This window comes from Nicotiana attenuata, chromosome 6, assembly GCF_001879085.1.
Source record: "Nicotiana attenuata strain UT chromosome 6, NIATTr2, whole genome shotgun sequence".
NCBI classification, from domain to species: domain Eukaryota; kingdom Viridiplantae; phylum Streptophyta; class Magnoliopsida; order Solanales; family Solanaceae; genus Nicotiana; species Nicotiana attenuata.
This window is the reverse complement of record NC_031994.1, coordinates 33,182,720-33,196,375: the sequence shown is the minus strand read 5'-3', so window position 1 is coordinate 33,196,375 and position 13,656 is coordinate 33,182,720. Positions and strand designations below refer to the sequence as shown.

Below are 13,656 nucleotides of genomic sequence, written 5' to 3'. Positions count from 1 at the left end.
TTTCCAAGTAAGACATGTAAAGGTGAAGCTAATAACAGGGAACTCAATCGTATCAAGAACAACTTTATATTCGGTGACTACAAGGATCTAAGAGCCTAAAAAGGGCAATTTTCCACAAATAAATCCTAGCAGGCACTCGTCACCTCGCGTACAAGGAATACAATCAACAAAGAAGACTCAAATCCTAAGGGGAAGTCCCCCACACAAGGTTAGGCAAGATACTTACCTCGAACCGGCTAAAATCAACTAGCAACCACGTTCTTGCCACGAGTACTCGACTCCAAATGGCCCAAATCTATTCAATTAAATTACACATTGTAAATAACATCTCAAGCAACTGATTCTACTATGCTAAAGCGTGAAATTAGGCAAAATGACCAAAACGCCCCTCAGGCACATCTCGGAATCGGATAATTTTTATATTTTCAGAATCCTCGTCCTTCAACGAGTCTAACCATATAAAAATCTCCCAAATCGGAGGTCAAACACCCCCTCAAAACTCAATAATTCGGTCTATGAAGTTCTACCCATTTTTCATTAAAAATCTGAAATTAAAGGAGGAAATTAAGAGGAGATTCATGGAAATTGGTCTAAATCGAGTGAGAAGCACTTACCCAAGTCGCCCAGGTGAAAATCCCTTCAAAAATCGCCAAGAACCGAGCTCTAGAAGTCAAAAATGTGATAACAATGGTGAAACCCTCGAAATTGGAATTTAATCTGTCTGCCCAGAAAATTGGTCATCGCGAACGCGGAAGAAGCATCGCGTTCGCGAAGAAGGATAAGTGAAGGTGTTTAGTTACTCATCGCGAATGCGACAATGCATCCGCGAACGCGAAGAAGAAGAATTTGAAGGCCCAAGGACTGCCCTTCGCGAACGCGTGAATCTGTACGCGAACGCGAAGGGTGAGACAGCATAACTACGCGAACGCGGGATGGTAGACGCGAACGCGGTGAAGGGAGAGGTAGAGCTTCGCGAACGCGAAGCTCTAAACGCGAACGCGAAGAAGGATTTTTCAGGTGGCCAAGATAAGCCTTCGCGAACGCGAAGGCCATATCGCGAACGCGAAGAAGGAGTACCAGAAGCAGCAACAGCAGTTCAAAAGCAAGGGGAAATGACCCGTAGCCCATCCGAAATACACCCGAGGCCCCCGGGACCTCAACCAAACCTACGGACATGTCCTATAACACCATTCAAACTTGTACCAATCCTTAAACCACCTAAAACGATGCCGGAAACTCGAATTAAACAAGGATTTGAGCCTAAGAACTTCAAATTTCATCAAAACACGCTTTCGATCAAAAACCTAACCAAAACACGTCCGAATGACCTGAAATTTTGCACACACGTCCCAAATGGCATGACGGAGCTACTGCAACTTCCAGAATTCCATTCCGGCCCTCAGATCAAAAACTCACTATTGGACCGGAAACTTCAAAAATTCAAACTTCGGCATTTCAAGCCTAAATCAGCTAGGAACCTCCAAAATGCATTCCGAACACGCACCCAACCCCGAAATCACCTAACGGAGCTAACGGAACCATCGGATTTCTATTCCGAGGCCGTCTTCACACAGTTCTGACTACGGACCACTTTTCAACACTTAAGCTCTCATTTAGGGACAAAATGCCCCGAAACTCAACACCGAACTTCCCAGCAAACCAAAATAGCAGAAATGAACTTAGAGGAAGCAGTTAATAGGGGATCGGGGCGTGAATTCTAAAAACGACCGGTCGGGTCGTTACATCCTCCCACACTTAAACATTCGTTCGTCCTCGAACAAGCATAGAGAACACACCTGAAGTCTTCAAGTCACTGAGTGCGCACTTCCAACATATATCCGCGGGTGATCCCACGTCACCCCAATCCACTTAAGCCTGACGACACCATCTCAACTGAAATTTAACCTTTCTAGCAATACCAATAGGCCTACAAGCCAGAATTCTCACCTTCCATCTGTTTCCAAAAGACCCGATCCTAAATCCATGTCTGGCATCAGTCTCAACCAGCTATTTCAATACAAGCCAACACACACAAGGTACAACCACACAACATGACACATCACCCATAGGCCCACAATATCATTTCTGATAGCAATACTTGCCTGAGATCAAATCCGTACCGGCCATAAGCCTCATATTCATCAAAAACTCTTTTCAAACCTCCACAACACTGGCGATGATACAATAACCACGAAAACCGCATAACAAAACACCCGAATAACAAAATCTCAGCCAACACCAACGGGTACACACCCCACAAGCTAAAACTCAAGAAGCATAGAACAAAATGAACAAATATGGGAAGGGAAAACATATAAGGGGACTATCAAACAAGTCGAACTAGCACAAATTCTTCTAAAACACAAATCTACAAAACATCTAACAAGAAAGAATGGAAGCATATAAAAGACTCACAATGATCTTATACTAATATAACTTCTCACCGCAGTACACCACCCGGTCTCAACATATCAAATCACCTGAAATGACGAGTAGGGCACACATCAACCCATCTAAAGACTCTCACTAGATCAATTTTGTCTACAATTACAACACAGGCTGGCTCCCACACCGGTGGAGCATAGAAATCACAGCTCGTAACCAAGAATACTCAGAGATCACATCAAACGTACCGAAACAGACAACATGAATTTACTACTAGCCTCATAACTCTCGACAACAGCTAGGAACGGACGATAGACACGGCTATCACTCATAGAACCTCCCAACAGAATAATCACGTAGACAGAGTACAATCATGAAACGCACTCATAAATGGAACAACAAATAAGGGAACTCACCCCAATAAGCAGAACTGTGATGAACTACAGATAGTGCCCCTCTATAACAAACCGAACCCGTACCTGAATGACATTCAACTGGCGCATCAGCCTCAAGCCTACCATATGAAATACATCAACGAGCCGGGCCTTCCCCTCTTGGGCGCCCTCTACCTGCCTGAATACCTCGCCGGGACACACCGGTCTGAAGTCTGGGACAATCTCTCATCATGTGGCTAGTATCTCTACACTCAAAGCACCCTCTCTGCTGACGAGGCAGTGGGAACTGTGCGATACAGGTACTCCGAGACCTATGAGCACCCGAGTCACCATGCAAAGCCTCAAGCGAAAACTGAACTGGCTGACCCGCAAAACCTCTACCATGACGCACCCTGCCTCCAAAATAAGGACCGGTATACCTCCCCGATCTACGAGGCCTCCTCGCCTCCTCAAGCTCTCTCTCCTGATCTCGGCTGCTCTCTCTCTCATGACCCTGCCTGCCCTCTCTCTCTCTAGCATGCATACCCTCTATCCTCCTAGCAATATTCACCACCTACTGATACGGAATATCCATCTCCAACTCACGGGCCATGCTGGACCTGATGCTAGGGATGAGCCCCTCAATGAACCGGCGAACCTTCTCGCGAACAGTAGAAACCAAGGCCGAGGCATGTCTAGCCAAACTGGTGTAACGGACAGCATACTCCGAGACGGTCATAGCACCCTGGCGCAAATGCTCAAACTCCGCGCGCCATGCATCCCTGAGGCTCTGAGGAACAAACTCTCTCAGAAATATATCTGAAAACTGGGTCCAAGTCAGTGAAGCTGCCTCGTCTGGGCTGTCTAACTCATAGGTGCGCCACCAATCATAGGCGGCTCCTCGAAGATGGAAAGTAGTGAAAGAAACCCCGCTCGATCCAGAGATACCCATAGTACGGAGAATACGGTAACACTCATCAAGAAACCCCAAGGCATCGTCTGATGCTAATCCAGTGAACACCGGAGGATTATACTTCTTGAACCTCTCTAGTCTCATCTGCTCCTGCTCGGAAGCCGCTGCCATGCCCTTGGGCTGAACTGGTGCTGCAGGCGGCGCAGGAATAATCTCTGGGACCTGCTCAACATGCGCTCGCTGCTCAGGAGTGCGGGCGGCGGGAGTCTGTGCTCCTCCCCCGGCCTGGGATGTGGCGGCAGCAAGGGGAAGCAATCCTGCCTGAGCCAAAGTGGTGAACATACTCATGAACTGTGCCAAAGTCTCCTGAAGGACTGGAGTAGTAGTAGCAGTAGGTGTGTCAGGTGCCTGGGCTCCGGCTGGATCTGCTGGTGGTACCTCGGCGGCAGTTCGCGCAGGTGCTCTCGCTGCACCACGTGCGCGTCCTTGAACTCTACCCCGGCCCCGACCTCCGACGGCTGCAGCAGGGGGCGCGGGTGCCTGATCACCTCGGGTAGTACGTGTCCTCACCATCTGTGAGAGAGTAGAAGACAGAGGTTTAGGATTGTAGATGTAAAAAATCTCGCACGACAGGGAAACCAAATGAAGTGGAATTTTCCTAACGGTTACACAGCCTCTCGCAGATAAGTACAGACGTCTCCGTACCGATCCACGAGACTCTAACAAACCGGCTTGTGCACTGTGACTCCTATGAACCTAGAGCTCTGATACCAACTTGTCACGACCCCAGTTCGCCCTCCGTGAACATGTCGTGACGGCACCTAGTCCCTACGACTAGGTAAGCCTAATAATGCGGAAGATAAACCATAATTGCAGAAGAAAATAAATAAAACTGAACTAGTAAAATAAAATGGTGTTTAAGGTGCCGCTCGGCACATACCACAACAATTCTCGAAGCTAACAACATTCCCAAAACCCAAAAACTCACATCACAAGCTAAGGGATACATAAGAGGCTCTGACTCAAGAATATCTATACAAAGGAGAAATGCTGAAAGAGCTATACTTATTACAGAAAGCTGGAAAGGGACTCCTCGGTCTGTGGACGTAGCAGATATACCTCGAAGTCTCTACAGATACGCCTCCTTCCAAGGCTTACAGAACTGAGTGGGAGTACCTGTATCTGCACAACAAAAATGTGCAGAAGAGTAGCATGAGCACACCACGGCGGTGCCCAGTAAGTATCAAGACTAACCTTGGTGGAGTAGTGACGAGGAACAGTCAAGGCACCTACCGGTCAATAAACAATATAATCATAGGAATAATGGAAACGACATATAAATATGTAAAGACTGCATGAATGACCAAGAATGCTACAATTCACAATAAGGGAAAAATACAACAACTAACAACGAGAATATAATAAATGAGGATACGAAATGACGGCAGAATCACAATCCAAATCCTAAGGTCGAAACACAGCAAGGGGGAAACAAGTCAATAACTCATATCCAACTCTTTCCACAATTTTACCAAGTCTCGGACAAGCCACAACTCGCGAAGACCCAGCATCTGAAATCTAACAATTGGCATCCTGTGCCCCATCAATCTCATGGTCATACCGACAACTAACTGGCTAACTAGGGCCACTCTCACAAATATAATGGATAAACGAGGGCGTACCTCCACCCTTAGAAAAATCAGGAGGAATTCACCTCTAATAGGAGTGTTCAGCTACATGTATGCTTGTGCAAATGTTTCTAACAAAATTCTAACCAGCTAGTAAACATGAAAAGGAGAACGGACCGCACGTACGATGTTTCCTCACAACTTCCAAGCGATAAAGCTCATACCGGTAAGCAACCCACAATCACATTATTAAACATATAGGAATGCCTCCACAGGCCGTCACAATTCTCTACAATCATCCCCTGACATAGCCCGCCTTATTTCGCCACGTGTGCAAATAATAAGATAATAGGTACCACCTTATTTCGCCACACGTGCATCACAATGTTCCCTCCTTATTCCGCCACATGCGCAACCCGCATATAAGCATATAACATATCCCGCCTTATTACGCCGCATGTGCAAAACATCAATAACAATAACAGCACGGCAAAGACCTCGTGCAACCTTTCAAAATCAACCGCACGGCAGAAACCTCGTGCATCACAGTTTCAACAACCGCACGGCAGAAACCTCATGCATCACAATATTCACAATCACACGGCAGAAACCTCGTGCATCACAGTATCAACAATCGCACGGCAGAAACCTCGTGCATCACAATATTCACAATCGCACGGCAGAAACCTCGTTCATCACAGTCTCAAGTACAACAAAACAAATGACAATATATATAGGAACAAAGCAAGAGAATCAACTCAGGTATTTCCGTTCACCAAAAGACGGTACAACTAACTCACAAGGAATAACCGTAACAGAGAAATACTAAGCGCAATAAGAAAAACTCAACAAGGGAGAAATAATATGAAACAATGATTCCATAATACTAAGTTCAACAACAAGGAAGTTAACATGAATCAAATAATTACAATTAAGGAAATATCAACTGAATATAGGATATCTAACTTCTTTCCAATTAAGACCAATTAATTACATGAGAGATAGAAATAATGCTTTCCAAATAAAGACAGGCAGTTAGGAATGATAATGTGACTATAGAAGGGTAATGTCTACAGTGAAACAAGTAAAAGTCAATTAGGCGACAAGAATAAGCCAAAAAGGGGCAAATAATTTCCAAGTAAGACATGTAAAGGTGAAGCTAATAACAGGGAACTCAATCGTATCAAGAACAACTTTATATTCGGTGACTACAAGGATCTAAGAGCCTAAAAAGGGCAATTTTCCACAAATAAATCCTAGCAGGCACTCGTCACCTCGCGTACAAGGAATACAATCAACAAAGAAGACTCAAATCCTAAGGGGAAGTCCCCCACACAAGGTTAGGCAAGATACTTACCTCGAACCGGCTAAAATCAACTAGCAACCGCGTACTTGCCACGAGTACTCGACTCCAAATGGCCCAAATCTATTCAATTAAATTACACATTGTAAATAACATCTCAAGCAACTGATTCTACTATTTAATTCAAGGCTAAAGCGTGAAATTAGGCTAAATGACCAAAACGCCCCTCAACGTCTCGGAATTGGATAATTTTTACATTTTCAGAACCCTCGTCCTTCCACGAGTCTAACCATATAAAATTCTCCCAAATCGGAGGTCAAACACCCCCTTAAAACTCAATAATTCGGTCTATGAAGTTCTACCCATTTTTCATTAAAAATCTGAAATTAAAGGAGGAAATTAAGAGGAGATTCATGAAAATTGGTCTAAATCGAGTGAGAAGCACTTACCCAAGTCGCCCAGGTGAAAATCCCTTCAAAAGTCGCCAAGAGCCGAGCTCTAGAAGTCAAAAATGTGATAACAATGGTGAAACCCTCGAAATTGGAATATAATCTGTCTGCCCAGAAAATTGGTCATCGCGAACACGGAAGAAGCATCGCGTTCGCGAAGAAGGATAAGTGAAGGTGTTCAGTTACTCATCGCGAACGCGACAACGCGTCCGCGAATGCGAAGAAGAAGAATTTGAAGGCCCAAGGACTGCCCTTCGCGAACGCGTGAATCTGTACGCGAACGCGAAGGGTGAGACAGCATAACTACGCGAACACGGGATGGTAGACGCGAACGCGGTGAAGGGAGAGGTAGAGCTTCGCAAATGCGAGGCTCTAAACGCGAACGCGAAGAAGGATTTTTCAGGTGGCCAAGATAAGCCTTCGCGAACGCGAAGGCCATATCGCGAACGCGAAGAAGGAGTACCAGAAGCAGCAACAGCAGTTCAAAAGCAAGGGGAAATGACCCGTAGCCCATCCGAAATACACCCGAGGCCCCCGGGACCTCAACCAAACCTACGGACATGTCCTATAACACCATTCAAACTTGTACCAATCCTTAAACCACCTAAAACGATGTCGGAAACTCGAATTAAACAAGGATTTGAGCCTAAGAACTTCAAATTTCATCAAAATACGCTTTCTATCAAAAACCTAACCAAAACACGTCCGAATGACCTGAAATTTTGCACATACGTCCCAAATGGCATGACGGAGCTACTACAACTTCCGGAATTCCATTCCGGCCCTCGGATCATAAACTCACTATCGGACTGGAAACTTCAAAAATTCAAACTTCGGCATTTCAAGCCTAAATTAGCTAGGAACCTCCAAAATGCATTCCGAACACGCATCCAACCCCGAAATCACCTAACGGAGCTAACGGAACCATCGGATTTCCATTCCGAGGCCGTCTTCACACAGTTCTGACTACGGACCACTTTTCAACACTTAAGCTCTCATTTAGGGACTAAGTGCCCCGAAACTCAACACCGAACGTCCCAACAAACAAAAATAGCAGAAATGAACTTAGAGGAAGCAGTTAATAGGGGATCAGGGCGTGAATTCTAAAAACGACCGGTCGGGTCGTTACACACAATGAAGGTGGTAGGGAGGGTGCAGAACATATATGGGTGACCTATTAATGTGGGGTTTGTTGTGGGGTGAAGAATCACCATCATAGGACCCAACAATCAAAGTTGCACCCCTAGTGTTTGACAAATAGCCTAAATGAGCTTAACACATGAACCCCTTCCTAATTATGGTACAATTTTGTCAAATCTCTAATAGATTAATGTCGCTAGAAGTTTCAGAATGTTGTATAAATCAAAGGAAAGCTCAAGCGAGGTATGTTGGGTAAACTCTTCTTATAGAATTGGGTTCCATGATCTCCGTACGAATTCGTAGCGCAGTTTGACCAAGCTCTCTAATCCTTATCATGCTAAATCATCACAAATGCTTGACTTATTGGATGCCTAATTACTAATCATGCTCTTTCTTGGGAAATAGTCCAAATATGATCGAATAGTTTCAAGGTTATAAGTATTTTTCCTATTTCAAACAAGTGATAAGTAAATTCGTGAAGGTGAAAGGGTAAGCGAATCGAAGAAAATGAGCTTCGTTGAAGTTGTCAATTTGGGATAAAATATGGACCAACCTATAATACCCGGTATTATGGACTAGTGCCATACAAGATACCACATGACCATGATGGTAAGATATATAAAGTGTGTTAAAAGTGATGCGTATTTTAAGTAATTTGAGATAATTCTTAATTATGTGTATAATTAGGTAATTATTGATTTTAGTGGGAGATTAACTAATTAATTAAGATACTTGGACAAGATTAATGAGCCTCCACGTTGAAGCCAAGGACCTTAGGTAAATATGACTCTTAATCCATGTGAAAGGCGGCACATTTACAATATTTTTGGTGGCTAAGAGACCACATAAGTGGGGCCCACACCCAAAGGGTTAAAGACCTCTCTAATTGCTTACATTATCTCTACAATATAATGAAAAGGTTCAGCAATTCATACAAGATTTTATGATAGCAACATGATTTTCTTCAACAAAAATTCATACAAGACTACTTAGTACTATAGCAATGTGAGATTTGCGATTCTAAGAAAAGTACGATGCAATCTTTCTCAAGAATATCATATGGATTCTTCCCTACTTCGATCTTGTCGTCACGTATTTTGTCGCGATTGTCGTGTGTTAGAGGGATTGTCAAGAGAATCGGCCAAGGTATGTTTAGGCTAACCCTTTCTTCTTTTGGCATAATCCAAGTAACGATACATAAACGTAATGTTATTCCATAAGTGGTTCTACTCTTAGTAGTTATGGATGTCTATGTTATTCATTCATGTAAAGAGATACTCAAGCATCTCTAAGTATGTTCCTAAGTCTCTATTAAGGTATTAGATAAAGATGTTAATGTTTATAATATAGTGATACAAGCATCTTCATACATTTACCATCGTGCTACGGCCTGTTGGGCAGCCATGCATATTTATTTACCACCGTGCTACGGCTGGTTGGGCATTCATGCATATTCATTTACCACCGTGCTACAGCCGGTTGAGCAGTCATGCATATTTATTTACCACCATACTACGGCCGGTTGGGCAGACATACATCTTTATTTACCACCGTCCTACGGCCGGTTGGGCAGACATGCATCTTTATTTACCACCGTGCTACGTCCGGTTCGGCAGTCATGCATCTACCACCGGGCTACGGCCGGTCGGGCAGTTACCACTAATCAGTTGGGTAGTCATGCATCGATATGGATAATAGTTCCAAAGAGGTTATATATACATATAAGTATAATAAGTATGCATATACGGTAGCATTTCAAAGGTTCAAGTGATTCTTGTGGATGCTGCATTCATGCCTGTAGGTATAGGTAATCAGCTTGACGAGCCCTCATAGTAGACGAGGTTAGCATTCAGCGATGGATCGATAAGACTCCACTTCATTCAGAGTGCAGCCGAGTCTATAAGTCATTGTGTCGGAGTTTTGCTACATATTTATTGTTAGGCAGGGGCCCTGTCCTATTTGATGTCGAATAATCTTAGAGGCTTTGTAGACAGAGGTTTATTTTGTAAAGTATGTTAGAGGCCTTGACGGCCCATATATATTTATGTTTTACAAAGCATGGTTCATTGATACAACGTTCACCCACTTATAGTTATACATTACGAGTTGTGGCCATGTTGGCCCGTGATAGTTACAAAAAAAAGAGCTACAGAGTGGTTCGCTCGGGCCGGTTCAGCACCGGGTGCTAGCCATGCCTCTCCAGGTTTGGGGCGTGACAAAGTGGTATCAGAGCAGGTCATGTGCTAGGGAGTCTGCAAAGTCGTGCCTAGTAGAGTCTCACTTATGGGTGTTGCGCGCCACATTTATAATTGAGAGGCTATAGGGCATATAGGAAATGTTATCCTTCTTTTGTTTCCAGATCGTGCCATAGAGCTGAGTCGTAAGAAGTCAGTATGAAGTTTTCGCTAGAATTTGTATGCATCAGAGGTGCAGGTATCATAGTAGAGCTTTAAGGCGTAATTTCCACCTATGTGGAAGGGAGGTTATGAAAGAAACAGAAGATACGATGCGAGATTGAAAGGTAAGTAAGGTAAAGGTGAAGAAGATACGAGATACTCAAGTACAAAAGGTTGTGAATAGTCGAGACTTCAAATATATTTTGGGTTTTAGCTTAGTTTACAAAGGAGACCCTAGTGAAAATTTTGTAAATCTGTGATGACCCAAAAGGTCATCTTGTGTTTTAGAACTTAATTATGCGCTTTTAAGCCTTAAAAATCTCATTTTTACCCTTCTCGATTTGCGTGCACAGTCCGGCGTGTTTCTGTATTGTTATTATGTTAAAAGTTGATAAAAATAAAAAATTTTGCCTAAAAACTTCATATGAGTTGACTTCGGTCAACGTTTTATGTAAACGGACCCAGATTTGTGTTTTGACGGTCCCGATGGGTTCGTATCGTGATTTGAGACTTGGGCGTATGTCCGGAATCAAAATCGGAAGTCCCTAGCCTGAGATATCGGCCTTTGTTAAAATTTGAATGTTAAAGGCTTATTGGAATGGAAGTGTTTGACCAAGGTTTGACTTTTTGGATATCGGGTTCGTATTTTGATTTCGGAACTCAGTATGGGTCCAATATCACATTTATGACTTTTTGTGAAATTTGACGAAAAACGGAATTGGTTTGACGTGATTTAGACGTCTGGTTGAGAAATTAGAAGTTTCAAAGTTTTCTTTAAAATTTCATTTGATTTGGTGCTAAATTTGTAGTTCTAGGTGTTATTTTGGCGATTTGATCGCGTGAGAAAGTTCGTATGATTTTTTAAGACTTGTGTGTATGTTTGGTTTGGAGCCCCGAGGGCTCGGGTGAGTTTCGGATAGGCTACGGAGTGAAAATAGGACTTAGAGCATAGTTGGTGTTACAATATCTGGTGTAGGCCTCTGATCTCGCAAATGCGAGATCAGGCATCGCAATTGCGACTCCAGCAGGTTACGCATTTGCGAGCTATTTTTCGCATTTGCGAAGAATAACTGGGCCTTATAATTTTCGCATTTACGAACACAGTTTCGCATTTGCGAACTGGGACGGGGGAAGGCAGTGATCGCATTTGCGATCACATTATCGCAGTTGCGGAAAGGGTCAGCTCGCATTTGCGAGATTTTCTTCGCATTTTTGATGCAAGCAGGAATGGGAAGACCTTCGCATTTGCGATAGGTTCTTCACATTTGCGGGGCTCGCATTTGTAGGGCTCGCATTTGCGCAACCCGGGTCGCAAATGCAACACTTGCAACTGATCAAAATGATATTTGGACGGGATTTTTCACTCATTCTTCAAATTTTCAAAACCTAAAACCTTAGAGGCGATTTTTCCAAGACCATTTCTTCCCCAAAACATTGATAAGTGATTCTAAACTAGTTTCTTCCAATCTTTCACTTCATTTTACAAGATTTCAACTTAAAATCTAAGGTTTTAATAGTGGAATTGGGGATTTTTGGGTAGAAACTAGGAATTTCAAAATTTGGGGATTTAGACCTTAAATTGAGGTCGGATTCCAAAACCAACTATATATTCGGGCTCGGGGTGAATGGGTTATCAGGTTTTGGTCCGAATTTCGGATTTGGACCAAGCGAGTCTGGGTGTTGATTTTGTCGCCTTTTTCAATAATGACCTAAATTAAATTTTTGTTATCGTGGGTGATTCCTAAGGCTTTTTTTGAATCGTTTGGTTGGTAATTTGCTAGATATTGTTGGTTCGAAGGCTAGTTTGATAGGCAAAGCCGTGGTTGAGCTTTGAGTGGTCCTTGGAGCGAGGTAGTTGTGTCTAACCTTGACTTGATGGAATTAGGAACCCTCAGACTATGTGTTATATGAAATCCATGTGAACGGCGTATATGCGAGTTGACGAGTTCATATACGCCGCCAAATTATATGTCTTCCTGATTTACTGCTTTTCCTTAACTATTTACTTCCCTGTCTTAATTGTTATATGCTCTAAATGCTTTCCATGCTTAACTGCTACGTGTTAATCAATATCTTCTTATGTTAACCATGTTAGCTCTTTCATAGTTCCCCTAATCCCTGCTATTTGCTTAATTTCACTTGTTTGGACCTCCTAATTGTAAATTGCTGGATTGATCTCGCCGTGTAGTATTATTTGTGTAGATTCTATATTGAACAAGATTTCCTTTTCTTGGTTCAGTTTGGTATTTATTTATGGTAAAGGCCTTTTGATTTAGATTGTTGGTTTAACCGTGTACATTGAGTGTTTGGTACTGATATGGTGGGATCGGGTTGCACGCCGCAGCAGGCATAATAAGGGAGGATTGATATGGTGGAATAAGGGTGAATATGTTTATACGGTGGTATCCGGTTGCATGCCGTAACAGGTGGAATAAGGGTGGATTGACATGGTGAAATAAGGGCGAGTTATTGATATTGATATATGGTGGGATTGGGTTGCGCGCCGCAACAAAATATACATATATATAATGTTTACTATTATTGATAATGTTATGGTGGAATAAGAGAGTATTATGTGTTGTCTGGTGGGATCGGGTTGTGCGCCGAAAGACCTATATGTTTCCATTTCCTAAGCTGCGTTGTTTCTCAGTATTATTATTTGAACTGGTAAAGATTGGTAATTCTGAACGACACTGGTGTATTTTCGAGGCTGTGGTTATAAAATTTTGTTGGCTATTTAAATTCTGTTCAGTACTTCTATTATTCTGTCATTATTATATACTGCGTACAGGTTATAGTGTAGGTAACCCGCCTTAGCCTCGTCACTACTTCATCGAGGTTAGGCTCGGCACTTACAAGTACATGGGGTCGGTTGTACTGATACTACACTCTACACACTGTGATGATTTTGGAGTCGATCCCGGCAGCAGTTATTAGCGTGACCGGATTGGACATTGCGGGAGACTTGAGGTACGACTGTTCAGCGCCCGCAGCTCCTGGAGTCCTCATCCTCTTTTCTTTTTAGCTGTATACCTTCTTTCAGACAGCTTTGTACTTATTTCAAACCT

At 43.1% G+C, this 13,656-nt stretch overlaps 1 protein-coding gene across 1 annotated transcript in view; it reads right to left on the bottom strand.

Annotated features, from left to right (window-relative positions):
- The window catches only part of LOC109227761 (protein WEAK CHLOROPLAST MOVEMENT UNDER BLUE LIGHT 1-like), a 14,381-nt gene extending 2,603 nt beyond the window's left edge, over positions 1-11,778 (bottom strand). The window contains exon 1 of the mRNA XM_019392957.1: positions 11,622-11,778. Within this exon, the coding sequence (XP_019248502.1) occupies positions 11,622-11,778 (157 nt within the window). The remainder of the gene's footprint in view (positions 1-11,621) is intronic.